Raw genomic sequence first — 21,574 nt, 5'->3', positions numbered from 1 at the left:
ACACTCAGGAGAAAGAAAAGTCCTTTGCGAGGGCAGTGCCATCTGAGCCCCACAGAAGTAATGGGGAGGAAAAGAAGAGAGGGAATGGTCTGATTTTTCTAAGCTGGAAGTCAGAAATTATTCCAGCTCCGCTGCAATCTGAAATTGGGATATTTCCACACAACACGCCTCACAGCCAGCAGCACTGTAATCTGTTTTAATTAAATAAACTGGAAACGCAGATCAGGCCGATGAGTGGAATGAAGGTGCCACAAACTTATATTTATAGCTCTATCGACAGAGGACTCATGACATCTGCTACCAACTTCTGCAGCTGTTTTATAAATGGAATAAATAAAACCCATGCAGAACAGCACCAACCTCACCAGAGACGGGCTACTGGGATTCTCCCAGCTCGACATTTCCAGTTTGTTTTACTGAAATGTTTTTGCCCACATTAGAGCAGACGGAGGAAGCTAAGTAGGCTATGTGAGCACTGAGAGGAGGGGAAGTGAATTCCCCGTGGCTGCCAGGCTTGGAGCCTGCACTTGCCCATCTGCGAACATGAGCCCTGTGCCCTCAAGCACTCACACAGGCCCCAAGGGCACACTGGTGGGCACAAGCCAACAAAAAGCCTGCTGACCCCAAATTAAAACAAACAGGAGCCTGGGTGAAGGATGGGGTGGGACGAGAAGGACAGAGCAGAGCAATCAGACAGACATGAGAGCTAAAAGTAGGGAGGACGGGAAGCCTAGAGACAAAAGAAGAAATGAGTGGGCCGGGGCGGAGGCAGAGAGTGGAGGGAAGCAGCAGCCCCACTCCCATGAGGGCCTCTGAACCCCACCATCCAGTGGCACTCTTCTACCTGATGCCCAGAGCCCACCTCTCAGACCAAGATACTGGGGGGTACACACATCTGTTTCTTGACTGCGGATCTGGATGCCCAATCAGATCCCTGCAGCTGTAAGGAGTGTCCCCATAGGCACCTCAGCCACCCTCTGGCTCTTGAGGACAACTGAGCACCACGAGGGATGTGAAGCCTCATTTGCAAGCTTCCCTGCCCCCCAGAAGAAGCTTGAATCTCAGTCACTAGTGAAGTTTGCCCATTTGAGAGGCCCTGAAGGCCCTCTGGGTTCCATAAGGTCACATGATCTCACTGTGCGACAGTATAGGACCCTCGACCAACAAGCTCCTAACAGGCAGCTTGGAACAACTTTTAAAGTGCTCCAGGCATGGGTGGCTTCCAGAACTTAGAATGTGTGAAATTTTGCTATTCAATAAACAATTGAAAAACTCACCCACCAAAGACTTCAAGGGCACTAGCCCTGCCACCTGCAACCAAGACCAGTGTCCAGTTGCTCTGGACTGCCAGGTGAGGTTGAGCTGGCCTCTTAGGACTGCAGCCCAGCAGTGCAACCTGAGCAGGGGATTCAAGTAGCGCAAACACCTGCCCCACTGTCCCGCCCTACACTCAGTGCCCATGTCCCTAGGGCCAGGACTGATGGTGGGTTCAGCACTCAGACCTGGGACAGGGACTGGGGTGTGTCCGATGTGTTGCCCCCAGGGCAAGGCAAGGATCAGGAAGTTCTGCTTAGGTGGCTTCAACTGTGACAGGCTCACCCCTATCCCACATGGATGGCAAGAAGTTAAAGGATATTATGCAGGCCACAGTGTGGCACCCACAGGACACTCAGTAAGTGACATCTTCATTAATAGGACCAGCACAAAGGAGACAGCAGACTTCAGTAAATGGGCTCATGGTCCAGGGATGACCTGCCCAGAGTCCCATTCGCTAGAAAGAACCGGGCTGGAGATGGGAAGGTTCTGACTGTGGATCCCCTACTGGGCTGGGCATTGGATCTATGGGCCAGAGTGTGGGTGGGCTGATAGCAGGTCACAGGAAAGAGCAACCTATAACCTCACAGCTGGCTTATTCCTGGCCCCTGGCTGGTCCTTGCCAATCCAGGATTCTATTCAGTTTCCCTGGCAATGGGGCCCCGGACACCCCGGGAGGTTCTGCCACAGCAGCCTCAGCACTAAGAATAGTCAACTGGTGGCTCAGAAGTCAGAGCCCTGTGGGGAGAGACCACAACTCACGGCCTCATCTGGAGTGGGCAGGGGTTGCTATGGCCACTGGACAGTTCCATGGGATATGGGAGCCATGAGACCGGAAGCTTCCCACCTTGGGTGGACTCAGCTATTACAGTTTGCACCAGCCACAGATACCTTCTAGGTTCTCCATTTCTCCTGTGTGGGAAGCAAGCAATCGTCCTCGCCATGGCTGGAAGGAGGACCCAGGTCAGACCTCTGCCCCACAGCCCTCCTCACCAGGCCCATGCAACCACCAGATCTCACAAGACATCAAGGCCTTTTCATAGTAAGTGGAAGCTGGAGATGTGGACACCACCCTGAGTCTTGTGACTGGTACCCAGTCCCTGAGGCTAGCCTTAACTGTGGGGGCATGGCCACTTCAGGCAGAGCCCAGCCCAACTCTCACTGGACTCCACACCTCCCACCAGGCTCTGCCTCTTCTTTGTCAATGTGCTTATTGGTGCCCATTGTCATGGCCGTGTTCTCCTGAAGTCTAACCTGTGCCATGCCTATGAGGAGGACCAAGCATAGGGTACCCCTGGGCAACTGCCTGGGCCCAGGGACTTCCTCAAAAGCTCCTGTGGCCAGCCAGTGGCCCCCAACTAGCCTCTCACTGAGGGCTGCCCTGCAGTGGGAACAGGAGGATGCGGGCCTGCCAGGGCAACACTGCCTTCCCAGGGCAAAGGGCTGGTGCTAAAGGCTGGAACATGGGGTGGGGGACAGAGAACATCTAAGAGGCCCTTCCCCTGAGGGCACTATGGACCTGAAGCTGCCTGGGGAACCACACCTAATGCCAAGATCAGAAGTACCCCTACTGACCTGGCTCTTGCTTCCAGGCAGCAAGGCCTCTACCCTGGGGAGCCGCTGGACAGTGCAGGAGCCCGTGTTTGCCCTGCTTTCCCCAGTTCTTCTCTAAAGCACCACGCTTCCACATAAAAATGAACCACCCTTAACAAACTATAGGAGAAACAGCCACCACCTGTGTGCTTCCCTGTGTGGAGGTACTTCTGTGATGTTACCCAGGGCTGGGAGAAGGTCCCCCAGTTCCACTGGCCCTTGCTCAGTCAGCATCCCCAATCTAGACAGCCAATCTATCCTCCATAGGATAAGGTTGTGTTGCCACCCTCACCTCACTGCGAGTGAAAGCAGATCTCTTGGGAAAGTTAGGGAGTTCTCAAACCTCACACCTCATTTGGTCCTAAATTACCTGAGAGCAACCGCTCTGCATGAGGAACTGCAACCAGGATGGAACTGTTGGGTGCCTCTTAGGAGCAGTGCTATGCCAGGCAGAGACCTCCTCTAGCCTCACTGGGACCCTAGGACCCCATACACACCTCCCATAGAATAGAGTCCAGATGACTCCTCCGTCCAGTTTCCCAAGTCTCCCCAGAGGAGCTTCACCCTCCACAAGCACAGGCTCTGGCGCCTCACTGCCTATGCCTAGCAGCAGACCTTGACCTGTTGTACCCTCATTGAACAGGGAACTCCACAGCACCTGACTCAGCACAGCCACAGAGGTCTGGTCCATGGGAGAAGGACCCAATGGGGAGGAAAGATGAAAAGTGGGGGCAGGGGAGAGGCAGCCTTCTCCCCAGCAAGCTTCCTGTCTGGGAAAGCACAGGGGGTGTTCCCGGTTGAGCAGGAGAATAAAAACAATGTTGAGGAGAAACCCTCCCTGGGGCTCCTCCACAGCAGACCCATCTGAGGGCTCTCAAACCTGCCCCAGGCCCAGAAGCAAACCACAGGGCTGCAGCTGCTGCCACCTGGTGGTGGCAGGAAGCCCACAGTTTCCCACCTCTGTGGATCTAGGTACTTGGACAAGACTCAGAGGGGCATCCAGTATGTCCCCCCAGCTCACACTCAATCCAACCACTATTGCATTCCCAAGGGCTGGGGATGCCACTGCCCATGCTTTTCTCCCCCTGCCAGGCAGCAGCATGCCCCTTCAGGGACAGTTCTACAAAAGAAGGCTGCCGTCTACCACGTGGAACCCTGAGGGAGATGAGGTGCCAGGCCAGAATATTTGGCCACCTCAAACAGCAGAGTAGGTGGCATGTCCACTGACTCTAGGCAGCAAGTGGTAACTGGTGGACCTGGAAGGAGGGCGAGGAGGTCCAGAGCACTGCATGTGGGTCTCTACCTCAACACAGCCATGGGCTGCTGAAGCCCAGGTCCAGAGGAGCAAGGCTAGCGAGAGGTCAGATCACTTCTGGAGGGCCCAAGGGACTGTGTGCAGAAGGAAACAGCCATGACAGAGACCCCAGGTAAGGAGCGGGGAGCAGCTCTCAGACCCCACCCTGCACCTGGACTGGCCCCTTGAACCCCACAGTATTGGAAGGCACAGCTGGTGTCAAAGTGCACTCCAGCTGGGCCTCTAATCTCTCTGTCTGGCAAATCCCCCATAACTTCAGGAGACACAGGAGAAGCGGGCAACCTGCCCTTATATGTCCCAAAATAGAAAGTGAGAAGGGTCTCCTGACACACACCCATGAACCAGGCGATGGCTGTGATCCACCAAGTTGCCCCAGGTAGTACAGTGAGCACATCTGGTCAGTGAGTGCTGATATTGAAACCTGGGTCATGACACAGAACTCGAACACATGGCACCAGCTGTGCTCAAATGCTGGGCTCATAATGACCTGTGCAGAACATGTGGCCAACACAGATGGGGATTTCTCAATGTGAGAAATGCTAGGGATGATGGAAGATGTCGAGCCGTCCCTGCATATCTCTCTTCATTAGCATTTCATATGGAGTCAAATGGGTGGTAACAGGGTAGCTATTAACGCGCTCATGTCCATGATGGCTTCACTCTGTGCAGCCAAGGATGGAGGGCCTGCTCCTAGGCACAGACACTGAAGCAGCAGAATGAGTTCCCAACCAATGGGGTTTGGAGGTCAGTACAGAACCAGAGGTCTCTCTCACTCGTGGTTCACTCTGCTGAAGAGTGCCATTGAGGGCTGACCCCAGGCAGAGACATAGTATAGGCCCCCAGGGTGCCTGCAGGGACCTCAGAATAAGCGAGAGGCTGAAAGGATGTGAGGACAGCCCAGTCTGCAGCCTCCTGCTGTGGAGCAGGGACCCTGGGACCCCACACCCACCTCCCATAGGATAGAGCCCAGATGACTCCTCTGGCCAGTTTCCCAAGTCTCCCCAGAGGAGCTCCACCCTCCACAAGCACAGCTCTGGGTGCCTCTTTGCCACCTGCCACACCCAGAGCCCTAGTCTTGGCATTCCCCGTACCTCCTCACATACTGGGTGACCTGCCAACCACCTTCCCCCATCTCCCTGGACGTGCCAGCCTCCAGGGGAATCAAGGTGGTCCAAGATAATTCCCTCATATGAACCTTGTTCTCCCAACACAGCACCCCTAACCTGTTAAACAGGTGAAGCTTGTTTATTAGACATCTCCCTCACCTATCAGCTGAGCTCCAAAGGGGCAGGAACTCTGCTGAATGTTCCCCTGTGCGGAACTAGACCCAGTGGGAAGCAATTGTGGCCACACAGGAATCCTGGCTCTCCCCTCTAGACCCTGGCCATCTGTCCAGCTGGGACATCAGAGGTGATCTCCAAACACTGGCTAAATGAGAAATGTAGACAGCACCCTGCATGGTGTGATGAGCCACACCAACACCTCTCTTCTGCATCACCATCACACTGTGGATCCAGGCCCATCATGGTGACAGTGAGCACCAAGACCAAAGGATACCACAGAAGCTTCTGGGAGTGGCAGTGCAGTGGTGCAGAGCAAGTGCTGTGGCTGCACTCTAGGTCTGGCACTGTCCCATACCAGCTCAGTATCCTGTGCACACCCCCAGGCCTCTCTTGGCCTTGGCTTCCTCCTCAGGAAAATCAGGATAACAACAGCACCTGCTTCTGGAGATGGAAATAAAGTGCAGAGCCGGCTGGCAATGCTGGCCAACTTGGTTGTGGAGGTTTTCCTACCTAAGAGGAGGCATTGCCCATGCCCACAAGAGCTATGCTGCTCCTGCCAGGGAGTGGAGCAAACCCCTCCTCAGCTCTGCTAGGGAAACATTGGCATTTGTACCTCAGGGTGGGATGGTTTGCTGGGAAGCTGTGACCAGGCATGCAATGTTGCATTCTCAGGCCCATCAGGCAGATCCCAGCTCAGAGCAGATACAAGCTGTCCAGGGAAGAGAGGCCATGCAGGGCTCTGACCAGCCCAGGTACTCATCAGCAGAAAGCCTCAGGAGCCAATGAGTCATGCTAAGACAGATCTGCCCTCCATCCATTTTCCTCTAGAAGAGGACATGGGGCATCAAAGAGGGCCCAAAGGTGATGCAGGTGGCAGCAGGAGAAAGAAGAAAGAGGCCACAGGCTGAAGCTGCCCTCTACCCAGAGGACCCTTTAGCATCCCAGAACAGAGACTTGGAGGGAAATCACACAAGGAGAAACCGCTGACCCAAGGACATGGGAAACACAGATCCAAGCCCACACTCTAGGCCTCAGGGCTACCTCTGAGGCCCCCAGAGGGAACTCTACTCAGCAAAGGCCACCCCTCAAATTGACATCCTACAATACCTGCCATCTGGACAGGACTATCTAGGATCCCTCCAACTACCTCATGCCATGAAGAAAATTAAAGCAGACCATGTATGCAATATAACCATCCATGACCACACCCTCCCCCATAGTCTCTGGTCCAAGGAGGATGACCATCTGGGGACATGGGCCCTTTACCCACCCATGGCTCAGACTTACTTCCATCTCCGTACTGTGGGCATGCACCTTCTGCACCATATCTTCAGCCTCCCGCACGCGCCGTGTCAGCTGGGGTGAGTACTCAGCCTGGGTCATCTCACTGTCATAGGACCCCAGGATGGCACGCATGCCATCCCGCTCCTGTGGGCACAGAGGACAATTGGTCAGCAGAACATGGAGACAGGAACCTGGGGAGCTCCCTTATGCAGCACCTCAAAGAGTTCAAGAATTCAGTTTCACGCTTACCTGCCAACAGTGCCCACCTCCAGAGCTCCTGTCCCAGAGGCCCAGGTGCTCAGAACTCCCAGGCCTTTCACCACCTAGGCCAGCAATCCCAACAGCATGTCCTAGTCTCAGTGCTTACTCTCCCTGTGTCAGGCTGAATACCCGCTTGCTTTGACTTCTCACCAGATTTCAGACAGTAACACTCAGAGCAAGGACATCAGCCAGCATTCTGGTGGGTGAGGAGGCACCCATACGAGTAGTGATACTTGGCAACCTATTGGGATAAGAAACACTCTGCTCTGCCCAACTACCCTGACTCTAAACACAAGGCCAGGATCCATCAGCAAATGACTCCTCATGGATGCTTGAGGCCACCAGAGTGTCACTGGGCCACCAGCCATGCCAAGCAACCTGCCTCCTCTCTTGACACAAGATAGCAATCACAAGAAGCAGTGACCCAAGTTTCCTGAGACAACAGACTGATCACACAGCCAGGAGTCTCAGCCTAGACAAGATCACTGCTTACCTATACCCTGCCAGAGTGAGAGTCAGGAAGTCAGGAACCCTGGGAGAAATGGGTGGCTTTTCCCCTGCCAAGACTGAGACTGATTCCTTCCTGAGACTGGAAAGATCCATCACACATGCCTGAATGAAAAAGTCTTGCTAAGCCAGCAGGGGGGCCTGCAGAGACAGAGGATGCTGCCTGGTGGGGAGCTGAACTGCTAAGGAAGGCCATGCCTCACAGGAAGCTGCCTCCTCCTCCTCCTTTGACTGAGGCTGTCAGATGTGAACCTAAGGCCACAGGGCCACGGGGTTCTCCCGGCTTCAGATACTCGGTTCCTAGGTGGAGAAGGTCCATCCAACAGATCCAGGACCAGGCAGGGGCTCCTCCCATCTGTCCTGCTGCCCCCCTGCACTCAGTGGACTACACAACTGGGGATAGGGGAGCCCTTGTTCAGAAGCCCAGGTGTGTCAGCGTACAGCTTCTCTGACCACCTGTGCATGCAAACACCCTGGGGGTCTTGCAGAAGGTAGACTCAGATTCCACAGGGCAGGCAGGTCTGGCTACAATGCCACCTTGCAATGCAGAGACCTTACTAGTGTGCTCAGTGACCCCCTTTTTGGCTCCGCCCACTTCTAGGGCCAGTGATGAGGAATCTGGAGCAACACAGGCCACAAAGAAGGTAATGGCTTCTGGGAGACCCTGGTTCAAACCCCAGCTCTGACCTCAAGTCTCAGATCCTTCCCAGTAAGATGGAGACATGAAGGATAGCTATGTAATTCAACACTGTTGTGAACAAAGTGTCCAGAGAACTGCCCTGTAAATGCTTGGTGCTCATGAAAGGATAGAATTGTATCAATGTTGGTGAACACTAGCAGTTAAGAAGTGAGGAAGCAGGTTTACACACTTACTGGCACATGCCCCTACCCAACACATGAATCCAGGGAAAGGAGCAGAGGCCAAGGTCAGACTAGCCCCTCATCACCTCCCTCTGTGCCCTGGCCAGCAGCTCCCTCCCTCCCACCCAGCCCTGGCTCAAAGGGCATTTCATGGCCCTGATGGAGACCTGCTCTCTCAGACCTCCAGGGGAACAAGACCTCCACACAGAAACAGGTCTTCATGACCACCAAGGTCCCCATGCAGGTAGCATTCTCTCAGTGTGTACTTCCACAGGCTGCTGCCCAACCATGTCCCCAGGAGAGGCCAGGCCCATGGCTCAGCCACCTCCAGCAGGAACACAGGTCCCTCCTTTGTGAGAAAGACAGGCAGCATGTTGGGTGTAGGAAATCCTGCCTTCTCCTTCCTGAGATGATGGGCCCTCAGAGCCTTGGGCTGCTGTGTCTAGGCACTCTGCATTCACTGGCAAGGGACACAGTTGTCACCCCAGTGTGGACTCTGTAATTAGTTGATGACAAAAAAATTCAATAAGTGAGAAATTAAAGTTACAAATCCAACTGGAACTGGTCACATATCTGGGGAAAATTTGTTTCCACGGGAAGGTTTATGGAGTGTCATAATTTTATTGAAATCCTATATCTTCCCATTGACTTTTATCGTCTCAAGCTGGTTACCCGAGTTATCATTACCAGAGTGTCGATGCCGCTCGAGGCTGGGGCGGGGGATCTCCTTTCATAAACAAACTACAATTGTCTCCTTTATTGACCAATAAATCTCAAAAATTCTGCCCTTCACTACGGCTCTCTTCTATTACATCTCCAGGCTAGCAATGGCTGGCAAAGAAGAAAAATGTAAAGTGAAAAGTTTGTTGTTTGTACCTTTTCAAGAAATTGTTTTGTCATTAGCAGAAGAGCAAGCACTGTGCTGGTGTGATTTGGTAACGACTTTTTAATGACTGATTCCACTTGTGGTAAAGTTCGCTTCGTTTCCAATTGAGCAAACACAGACGATTAATCGCTGCACAAACAGGCGCCCAGGCTGTGCTGACAGAAGCCTTAAAGACTTGCTGGAGAAGTACAAAACAAAACAATGTTTTCCACTGAGTGCTTCTCCTGGGAACAGAACGGTCCTGTCTGTGAGCAATGGAGTTGGTTTGTCACCCCATTAATTAATGGCAATTCGAAGAGAAAGCTGGGAGACAGGCTCACCTTTGAAGAAGCCAGTGGAGGACCAGGGGCCTTGTGCCTTTGGAGACCCCTAAACCAACCACAGGATGTGAGTGCTTTCTATGCCTGTGGTGACCAGCCAGAGGCCATCCTAGTCCTGAGTCCCCTTCAAGAAGGAAGCTAAGGGAGTAAAGTGCCCAATGGTAAAGAAAATCATAAAGCTGGAAAAGAATTTCAAGGTCAAGGCCAGACAGGAATTTTCTAGAAGGAAACTGAGGTATGGAACTGCAGAATCACTTGTCCATGGCCCTAGGCATCCACTTACTGCTCATGGGTGTCTGAGCTTCCCAGTTAAAATAAATTTATCTGAGCACAGACCAGGCAGTGAGGCCAGCAGGGGGCATAGACTACCACCATAGGACAAAGAGCAGCAAGCAGGGGTGTAGGAGCTGGTCAGCCATGCTCCTGGGTGGAACTGAGAGTCCTGGGAGGCAGGGAACTATGGGCTCAGGGAGATCAAAGAGAAACCCACGGGCTGACACCATCACAGAAACAAATACACCAGGACAGATCAGGTGAGTAGAGAGTGCAAAGAAGAGTTTGAGCCCAGCACCCCCAGCCCTGCCCAGGGGACCCCCCTGTGGCAAATCTCTCCATACAAAACCACCCTCCTTGACCCTACTTCTTCACTGCCACTTAGGCTACCCCAGGGGACATCCAAAGCCCATCCTAGATAGCTGCCACCTTCCCCCCACAGGTACTAGGCTTTTGCTTCCCTCAAGGCTGGCCCGGAAAGTTCCTCCAGCAGGAATACAATGGGACCACCTTCCTTCAGGTACAGCATTACTACCTGTGGTATACTACCACAGGTATACAAAGTCTTGCTGCAATACTAGCTCCTCCCTACAGAATCCGACCCTCATCTCCCACACCTAGCAGTTTGAGGTTCATTTGGGCCAACCAAGGACCTGGGGAGGGTTCCCCCACTCAGGTTGTGCAGCTGCAACCAGTGGGACAGAGGAAGAGGAACTGTAGGAAGAGGAAGTCCCTAGGAGGTGACAGGAACAAGACAGAACATAGAGAAGGTGGGCTTCTTTGAAGATAGCACATGTCACATGTGTGCATATCTGTGTGACCATAAGTGCACATAATAAATTTAACTGGGTGACCCAGAGGTGGCCAGCAGAGTGTAGGAGCCATGCTGCTGACACTCCTAGCCCTAATGGTCCTACTGCTGCCCCATGGCACCCTGGCAAGTCCTGCTGGGGTGCAGGTCTCCAGGAGAACCTGTGTAACCACCAAGGGCTGCTGGAAGCCTCTGCTACCGGAAGACCCAGTACGTTCATCCTTTATCCTTTTGCTCATATATTCACCAAACATGGATTCCATGAAGAGAAGCCAGGGAAGGTATGGAGAAGGAGCACAGGCCTTTGGCAGAGAACACAGAAAAGACCTATGGCCCAAGTGCTAGAGAGATGCCAGGTGGACACGGGTGACCACAGCATGTAGACTACAGCTGATGCATAGAGGGAAAGGTACACCAGGCAGAGGGCACAGTGTGGGCAGTCCCCAGTGTGCCTTGCAAAAGAATAACAGGGACAGTGGTGATTACCCCTCAGCCACCTCAGTCAAGAGGAGGCCTTTTCCACTGAGCTCTTGAGACTAGTCCCAGAACACACTGAGGAGTGGCTTGGGAATGAAGAGACATCCACCACACATACACGGATGGCCAGAGTAGGTCACCTGGGCAGTGGGGTGCCACACACCTGCTGAGATAGTTGGGGGACAAGTCTGGGGAGGAGTCTGCCTCCTGCAGGGAACACCAAGACAAGCTTCATGCCCGGGCTGGAGAAGGGCAGCGCAGTGACATAGAGGAGACAAGAGCGAGAGCCACAGTCCCAGTCTGGGAGGGGGAGCCACGAGGGAGTCTATTGGGAAACAGATAATTCAAGGTGGCCGGCAGCACCTCAGGCTGATGGGAACAGAGGCATGCGGCACAGTTGTCACAGAGCTTCCTTCTTCCCACCTTCCCAGACTGCAGCCCTTCACCCCTCCAGTGACATGAAGTGTGCAAGCCCAGGACTAGCTCCCAGGTCACAGAGGCCCAACAAGGCCCAAATCCTAACTGGACATCAACTTGCTTATGACCTTGGCAAGAATAATCAGCTCTCCGTGTGCCTCAGGAGGTTCAATCGTGAAGTGGAAAGGGCAAAGTGTCCAGCCAGCCTTGAGTTCACATGTAGCTGCACATGAAGCTCTGGTACTTGCTAGGTGCTGAGTCACTGCTGTCCTCATGACCCTTCCTCCCACTGTTTGTTTCTCCAATGGGGAGAAGACACTAGGTGCTCTGTTGAGACAGGTGCATGTAAGTGTTTCTGAGCCCTCATGGTGAAGTAACCAGTGACTGAAGAGAGAAAGGGCCCACCCAGGATCGTGATCCAGGGAAGGTCCCTAGGAAGCAGGGGTAAGCCCAGAGAGACCGAGCTGAGCTGGTGGCATTTGCATGCAAGAGGGTCCCTTCCTCAGATTTCTCCTCTGGGCAAAGCAGTGGCCCTTCCATTCACTTCTCCCTGGTCTCTGCTGCCAGGGCTACTGGGTCTCTTACCTTCTCTGACCACCCATGCATTCTCAGGGCCATTTGACCATAGCCTCAGCATGGTCAGCCAACTTGGTTACCTGCACTCAATTCTTGGTCCCTCCACAAGGTTTTTCTTAAGAAAAGGAAATTATGATCAAGTGCAGCTGCAAAGCCCTATTCCTACCTGCCCCATGGCACCCTGGCCAGCAGCTTCATGGAGTCAAGGAAAAACCCAGGTCTGCCCGCTCTGCCCACCCTAGGCCTCCTTTTCTATCACTAATCTCTCCTCAGACCCCACTTTTTGGTGTACACAGGGATCCTCAGGGTCTCCAGCACCAGGACCCTTTGGCCACACAGAGCAGGACCATTTCCAAGGACTTCCTTACACTATTAGATGCTTTGGAAAGGAGGAGAAGGAGGGGAGGACGCACACCCAAGAGGAGGTGGGCAGCTGCAGAGGAGGTGCCGCGCTAGTGCTTAAGAGGCTTCCTCTCTGATCCACACCAGTCTGCCCTTTGGCCTGTGGATGCCAGGGTTCTGACCCAGGCCCCAGACAAACATGTGCAGCACAAGGACCAAGCCTAGGCAGGCTCGGTCCTAGGAGAACTTCCTGGGGCACCTATGTCTGTCTGCTTCCTCTGGCACTCACTGGGAACTAGAAATCATACTTGGAAAAGGACTCATTAAGCAGAAGCAAAACTTATTTACAGGGTCAGAAGATCTGCCTTCCACAGTGTTCCTAACCCTGACAGCAGACATCAGAAGTGACAAGACTCATCAAAGCCTTCATCATGATGTCTGCACTGCCCATTTCTGTGAGACAGGCTATCCACTCCTGAGCCCATAGAATAGGCCTTGCATACTCCACAAGCCTCACTGTGCAAAGATGCTGGGCAGACTCTGCCCCAAGCAAGCAACAAGCACCCACATCACACAGACTGGCCCATAATCTCCAGGCTGGTAGGAGCCCTGGGCCAAGCAGGAAGCTTCCTAGGGAGATTTCACACAAGGCCCTGTATGCAGCATGACACTGAGTGTGGAGCCTGGGCCTGCAGATAGGGAAAGGAAGGAAGTGTGGTGCCTGAGCAACATAGACAATCAGATGAAGGAACCTGGACAGAGAAGCCACTATCCACAATGGGCAAGCTTGTATCTAAACAGACCACCATACTGTCAATGGTATATGCACACATGTTAGCCTAGAGGCTGTATAGGTGGGGAAAACATAAAATTCTAGTGCTGAGAATTTGTGGACTACAAGGCTACACTCATAAAACCTACAAGCAAATAACCCCAGGAAGAAAACACATGCAGTGTCTAAGACCAAACACAAATAGGAACTAACACAGGTCCTTACTAGACAGCAATGACTCACTCCTTGAAGTGAATAAACCCCAAGGACAGAGTCCTAAGTGTATAAAATTATCATCAAAATTCACAAAATGTAAGGGCTGAGGCTGTAGCTCAGTGGCAGAGCATTCGCTTAGCATGTGCAAGGCACTGGGTTCGATCCTCAGCAACACATAAAAATAAATAAATAAAATGAAGGTATTGGGTCCAACTACAACTAAAACGTGTGTGTGTATGTGTGTATAAATTCACAAAATGTTAATGAAAATGAACCAACAATACAAAATTTAGGAGAAAGAAACCCACAGTGTACTAGAATAATCAGAAAATAAGTATACCTAATATGTTTAGGTCAATAAAGGAATTTAAATTATTAGTAAGTTAATAACAAATAAGCAAATAAAAATGATTATAACCAAAAAGAAGAGCCAAACAAAATTAAAACAGAATGCTTAAACACTTAAATGTAGGAAGTAAATCAGCAGTTTAGATGTGGCTGAAGAGACACTTAGTAAACTGAAAGATAAATCTAAAGAATAAGCCAGAAAGAATAGGAAAAGACAAATACAGAAAATATGAAGGTGCTGAGAGAAATACAAGGTAGAAAAACAAAGTCTAAAATGTCTCTCACCAAAATCACAGAAAGAGGAGAGGAGACAGGAGAGAGGCAGTCATCAAGGTATAACGGTTGAGAACCTTCCAGAATCGATAAACCATAGCCAACTTCATATTGAGAAGCCACCACAAGTGCAAATAGTCAGGACGGGAAATTGGCACACCTTGACAGGTTAGAACAAGGCTGGGAGCCATGTGGGTCCCAGAGGCAAGTGCAGGAAGGATAGACACATGGGCGGGTGTATGTGCTGAGAGGAAAAGAGGTCAACACTTACCACCAACAAGACTTGCCAGACAAAAACAGAAAGGACATATTTCTTTTCTTTCTTTCTTTTTTTTTTTTTGAAAGAGAGAGAGAGAATTTTTTAATATTTATTTTTCAGTTTTCGGTGGACACAACATTTTTATTTTATTTTTATATGGTGCTAAGGATTGAACCCAGCGCCCCGCACATGCCAGGCTGGCGCATTACCACTTGAGCCACATCCCCAGCCAAAAAAGGACATATTTCTAAATGAGAGAAATGATCATATCTCAGAGATAAGAATAAAGAGCAAAGCAACAAACCTATATGCACAAATCCAGATGTTTACTGACATTACAAGAGCATAGCTGCCCTCCTTATGGGGCTTCAATCGGTACTGCAGATTCTGACACCTCTAACAGAAATAGGCAGATCCACAGAGAGAATCATTAAGGACACAGCCCAATTAACCAGCACCATCAGTCACCTGAGTCTAATTGTCTTCATCTGCCAATAGCAGAACACATGTGCCTCTCAAACTCACACAAAATGTTCACAAGACAGATCACATACAGGAACATAAAACACCACTTGAACAAATACAAAAGAGGACAAGTCACATAAAGTAAGTTCTCAGATCACATTGCATTTGTACTGGAAATAAATGACAAAGAGAGCCAGAAAGTCCCAAAATATCTGGAAATTAATCTACTTCTAATTGCACATGGGTCAACATAAGTCTCAAGAGAAATTCAATCATGACTTTGAATAAGAAAATGAACATACAATTTTTCAAAATTTTGTGGAATGCAGCAAAAGCAGGGCTCAGAGGGAAATTCATAGCACCAAGTGCCTAATTTAGAAACAAAGATCTAAAATCAATCATCCAAGCTTCCAGGTAGGAAATGACACAAAGAAGAACAATGTTAAGCCTAAAGCAAACAGAAGAAAAGAAAACAATGAAAATCAGAACAGAAGTTAAGGGAAATGGAAAACAGAAAATCCAGAGAGAATACAACAAAACCCAAATAAAATTCGGTTCTTCAAAAAGGTCAGTGAAGTGAATAAACCTCTAGTTAGGTTAATCAAGAGGGAGAAAGAACAGACAGATTACTAACATGGAGAGAAGAGACTGTTACTGAATCCTTTGTAAAATGACAGGATAATAAAAGGATATCGCGAACAACTCTATACCTAGAAATTTGCTAAGTCACATGAAAGGGACTGACTCCCTGAAAGATACAAATTACCAAAATTCACAAGAGGAAGAAAAATCATGAGCATCGGCCTCTGGAGAGGCTCACAGGACTCCCCACTGCCTCCGTCCTAATGCTCATCTGCCCTGCAGACTTGAAACCAAGCAAGCACTAACCAATGTGTTAAGGTTGTTGACCAAAACACAGAAAGATTAAACGTGCTGCTGAACATGTAGAAACCAGCCCCAATTCTGGGCCAAATCCCTTACCACCCCCCAGTAAACTCCACAGTCCAACCTCTTGCTGTCTGTCACAAGGAAGCTGCAGACCCCACTTTATGCCTTTCCACTAATGAATGCTTTGCACTGACCTGCCTGGTATTGAAGGCTTCTTCCTTTAGAATGTCAAGTGGCCTGATCTAGGGATGGTTTGGGGCTATGCCTTGTAGAAACTCTCCTGCTGCTATTTTGGGGGCTACTCCAACCATGGGTTCAGTAAGACAGAACAGCCTGTATCTATTAAAGCAAATAAATCAGTAATTAATAATCTACCCAAAAAGAAAACACCAGACCCACATGGTTTTCCTGATGAGTTCGACCAAATATTTAAGTGAGAAACGATACCAATTCACTATAATCTATTCAGAAAAGAGCAAACTATTCTGCATGATACTGTTAGGCAGATGCACAACAAGCACCTGTCAAAACCTACATAACTAACCAGGCACAGTGATGCACACTGTAATCCCAGCTACCTGGGAGGATGAGGCAGGAGGATCATCAGAGCCCAGGAGTTTGAGACTACCTCCTGGGCAACACAGTAAGATCCTGTCTTGTTAAAAAAAAAAAAAAAAAAAAAAAAAGATAAAAAAATGAACAAAGGAAAAGACACCAAAGAACTATATAACACAGAGTAAATGTTACTATAAACTATGGACTTTAGTTAGTAATAAGTTATCTATCAATACTAGTTCATCAATTGTAACAAATGTACCACAGTAACACAGGATGTTAATACTGACACAAGTGTAAAACTAAAATGAAGATAAATGGAAGTAAAAACAATATCTTTTCAAACCTCCAAACATGTGTGCACCATACCCTGAAGTAACAGCCTACAGGTCAGGTAAAGGTAAGCAGAATCAAGAGCTTTTAGGAGCCTGGCTCGTTGGGAAGAGATGGATGAGCTAACCTTTACCAGACTTTGATAAATAAAGAGTCTATCTCATAATCACCAGTGTAACTACTAAAAAACTATATAAAAGCTACATAGTTACCAAGATAATGAGGAGGACAAAATGTTAAGAAAAAAAAATTTTTTTTATTCTTCAAGACACAAAAAGAAAAGAAAAAGAACACTGACAAAAGCAACTATAAGAAGTATGATTTAAATGCAAATGTTTCATTACATTAAGGGCAACCAAAATAAATACTTCAACTAAAAAAAATTAAAGATTTTCAGACTGAAAAAAAACCACAAAATCTATCTTTACCATGTACATAAGAGAAACATTTATAATGAAACAATGAAGAAAGTTTCAGAATGAAAGCTGAAAAAGCAAGAGGTGCAAATGATTTAAAAAACAGAAGCTGATAAATCCACAAAGGAGATTTAATGATTAAAAGAATCCATAAAGGATATTTCATAATAATAAAAGGCTAAATTCACCAGGAAGACAATGTTTTTCAATTTGTATGTGCCTAATAAAACAGCATCCAAACATACACTCAATAATTGGGAAAATTAAAAAGGGAAATAGGTAAACATACAATCATGATGGAAATTTCAATATAATTCTCTCAGGAACCATAAGAAAACTTTATAAAGGATAAAGAAAACTTGAATAGAACAATTAACAATGGGCACAGACATTTAGAGAATAGTGCACTCAACAAACACAGAATACATGTTATTTTTAAGTGTGCATGAGTAGTTTATAAAAATTGACTAATATTGGGGTCATAAGGTATAGCCCGGTAATTTTTTGAGGGGGGCAGGGATTGAATTCAGGGGCACTCAACCACTGACCCACATCTCCAACTTTATTTTGTATTTTATTCAGAGACAGGGTCTCACTGAGTTGCTTAGCACCTCACTTTGGCTGAGGTTGGCTTTGAACTTGTGATCCTCCTGCCTCAGCCTCCCAAGCTGCTGGGATTACAGGCATGCACCGTCGTACCAGCTAGCCTGATAATTTTTAAAGGACTGATGCCATTCAGTGTATAAACTGAGCACAAGGAAGCTAGAAATCAATAATAAGATAGCTTTTAAAAAATCACCAAATGGTTGGAAATTAAGAAATTTATTTCTGAGTAATCCATTGGTTGAGATAAAACCAGAATGAAAATGGATAAATATTTTGATCCACAGTTTGGATCTTACAAGTTTTCAAAGGCCCAAGTGTTGAAGGCTTGGTCACCAGCAGTGGTGCTTCTAGGAGGTAGTAGAATCTCAAGGAGATACAGCCCAATAGAAGGAAGTTAGGTCACTGGGGGTGCACCCTTGAGGGGACAGTGGAACCTCAGCCCCATCCTCAACCCCTCTTTTGTCTCTGGACCACAAGGTGAGAGTTCAGCTCCACCTCACTCTTTTGACATGACATGCTACTCCACCAGGGGCCCAAAGCCACAGGGCCCATTGATTATGAAGTGGAACCTCCAAAACTGTGAGACAAAATAAAACTAAGTTGAATATCTCAGGTATTCATTATAGTGAAGGAATACTGACTGACACTAGGAAAAAACACCATATTAAAACATAGAGTATGCAACTAAATTTATAACCTTAAATACATGTTAGAAGAAAGGATAAGAACAAATTATCTACATGTACAACTCGAAAAACTGGAACAATGACAAATGAAACCCAAAGACAGAAGGAAATAACATATAAGAGAAATTAATGTAATAGAACATATGCAAAAGAGAACCAATATAGCCCAAAGTGGATTAGTTCAAAAAAACTAATAAAATTGAAAAGCAACTGGTGATAGCAATCAAGAAAAATAAATAATAAGAGTAAGAAAGATGATATAACTATGCATCATATAAATATTTCAACATAAAATGAAAAACTTGACACAAGTAAACTTGAAAACTTCAGATAAAATGGACTATCTTAGAAAACGTAAAAGATTATCTGAAGTTTCAAAGCTATTAAAAATTAAACCCCAAATTTAAAATCTCCCCAATAAGAAAACCCCAGACCCAGAAGCCTTCTTTTATGCATTCTTTAAGAGAAAATAATACCATCCTTGGCAGGCCACTATGAGAGTTTCCAACTCCTCAGGCCTAAGAGACCATGACACCAAAGCCTGACAGGACAAGTGATAAAGATGAAACTCCCCAATGCTCACAGATATAAGATCCTCCGTTAACTCACCAGCAAACCAATGCAGCACTGCACACAAAGCACCATGCACAGACCCCACATGCTCATTCCTAGAATAGGTTTCTTGCAACATTTGAGAGTCACTTAATTTCAATTCTCACTAACAGAACAAAGAAGAAAAATCATATGATCATATCTTGATATCTGCAGAAAAAGCATTTGATTAAAATTCAATATCTATTTACAATGAAAACAACAAAACAACACTCTTAGCCAATGAAAAATAGAGACTCCCCCAGTGATAGGACAGATTTCCTTTCTATACATATTATACACACCATGATCTCTAATGGTGAGTGTGACAGCTAAGCTGGCCTCTTGTGCTTCCCAGCTGCCACGAAGTGAGCAGCTCTGCTCCACCACACCCTCTCTGCCACCATGCTCTATCTCAGCATGGGCCCACAGCACGGAGTCAGCTAACCATAGCTGAAATCTCCAAAACCATGAGACAACATAAATCTTTCCTTAAGTTGATTTTCTCAGTTATTTTGTCACAATGATGAAAATCTGACTAACACATAGGGTGAGCATATAACACATCCTCCAATAGAGCAGCCACACTCTGGATACCAGATAGAAATCCATATGCACCTGCACGAGTGCAGAATGCTCACAGTGGCATTAGTCACAAGTGCTGGAAAATGCAGGAGGAAACGATAAAGTGTGGTACACTCATGCCAACACAAACAAGACAACTGCACAGCCACTTAACTGTGAACAAAGAAGCCTAATACAAAATACTACATGCTGCATAAGTCCATTTAAAAGTGGATACCGCTAACGGTGGTGTTGAACCTGGGGGTGGCGGGAGTCACCAGGTGTGAGCAATGCTTTATTTTTTGGTCCTGGAGGGGACCTGAGATGCACTGACACCACAGCACACGACATGTACTCAGAAAATGTGTGTTGGACGCCAAAGGCAGTTGAAAAGAAACTTTAAAAAAAAAATAATAATCCATGATTTCTGAAACATGATGGCTACCCAGTCACATCTGCAGCCTACAGTAAGCCTGTTTGACCACCTGCCCAAGAGCCATGGTCCCAGAGCCTGAAGGACAGAGCACATGGCTCCACTTGAGCATGCCCATCCAGGGAGGGCTAAGGAGACACTGGAAGTGCAGGGCAGCACATGACCCCAGAATGCAAACATTTGAAACCAAGAGGTTTCTGGACAAGGAGTATAATCTAGAAAAATTAATCTAGAGGCTGTGATTACATGACATGAAGGAAAGAGACAAGGAAAGATGAAGCAGAAGAGAATACAGAATCCGAGGGCAGACAAGTGTGTCCCCCAGTTCAGCTGTGGCACTGGGGCCTGGCACAGGCACCACCTCCTGCCGAGTCCCAAGAACACTGGCTCGCTAGTGTAGGGCTTTCCAGCACACAGAATCTGGGAGGGATACATGGGAGCAAATAACAATTTGTACAACTGGTCCAAATTTCTCGCCAGAGATGTCTGTGTAAACCCAGTCTTGTCTGCACAGTCCTCCAAACAGAAGAGAGGGATACAGAAACATTAGACTTGGTAAGAGACAATGGCTCCTCCACACACCAACCATCTCATCAGAAGCTAAACAGCAGGCAGAGGGACAGTCCCCTGATGATGCAGGGTGGACACGGGTACAAACAACTCTGTGGTGACACAAGTGTTCAGAGCTGTCAAAGCTCATTAACTGCAGTTAATTGGGTAAGAACAGTTCCATTGATGATGGCTGACGAAGAGGATAATTTCAGCAGAATGCAATTCTATTAATTTCTGTAGAGTAACTTGAACAAAGTGCGAACAAAGTGTTACCAATGCATTTCTTGCTTCGCTTTTTTTATAAGTAGATAAGACTAATTTAGAATTAACACACCACTTGCTTAGACCAATTAGAGACTTTATATAAACAAGGTCTGGGCCAGCCTTGGTAGGGTGCATTCTGGAAGAGCTGGGTTTCCCACACGAGGCCGCTCAACCCTTTTAAAGTGGTGAACGCTGTCAACTGCGCTTGATGAAAATGTTTCTGAGACAAATCAGACATCACCCGGGTTGGGGAAGGTGAGAACTACGAGAAACTTTAGCCATGCCTAATGAACTGGTTCATGGTAACAGGCATCATTCACTATGTTCTGAAAGACTGTCCTCAGAGATTGGTGGGGGAACAGCTGCAGGGCTCCTGGGTCACATTCTAGCCCTCTGCTGTGTCCGCTGCCCTGCATCCACAATTGGCAACCTTGATAAATACTCAATGACACTCCCACCGTGCTCTAACACCTCCTTCTATTTTTATTACATTCCCTTAATTTCCTTAAGTCTCATTACAAGATGATCTTATCTGGCCAATAAGCCAAGTGTACTGAGGGCTGAGCTCCATTTGCTGGGTGACCAAACTCCAAAACACGTCAGTCAAGCAGTAAGCACACTCTCCTGTAGCTACACCTGCCCGACACAAGCACTCCCCTGAGGAAGCAGGAGGCCAACACGGCCACTCACCATGAGGGTCAAGGTCTTCTCCAGGCCCTGTTCCGCTCCCCTGCCCTCTACCTCGCCAGGCAACCCAGTGCAGAGAGCACTCGCCCCCAGCACGGTGAGTCACTGCTCACCTGCTCTGCCCTCCCGCCACCCCGCTGCCTCCC

The 21,574-nt window shown here is 48.3% G+C and overlaps 1 protein-coding gene across 1 annotated transcript in view; it reads right to left on the bottom strand.

Annotated features, from left to right (window-relative positions):
* Positions 1–21,574, bottom strand: part of LOC144369506 (uncharacterized) — a 377,412-nt gene that overhangs the window by 91,642 nt on the left and 264,196 nt on the right. The window contains exon 19 of the mRNA XM_078029783.1: positions 6,793–6,933. Within this exon, the coding sequence (XP_077885909.1) occupies positions 6,793–6,933 (141 nt within the window). The remainder of the gene's footprint in view (positions 1–6,792; positions 6,934–21,574) is intronic.

The sequence above is a fragment of the Ictidomys tridecemlineatus genome, chromosome 12 (assembly GCF_052094955.1).
Source record: "Ictidomys tridecemlineatus isolate mIctTri1 chromosome 12, mIctTri1.hap1, whole genome shotgun sequence".
NCBI classification, from domain to species: Eukaryota; Metazoa; Chordata; class Mammalia; order Rodentia; family Sciuridae; genus Ictidomys; species Ictidomys tridecemlineatus.
This window is presented reverse-complemented; position numbering and strand designations above follow the sequence as displayed.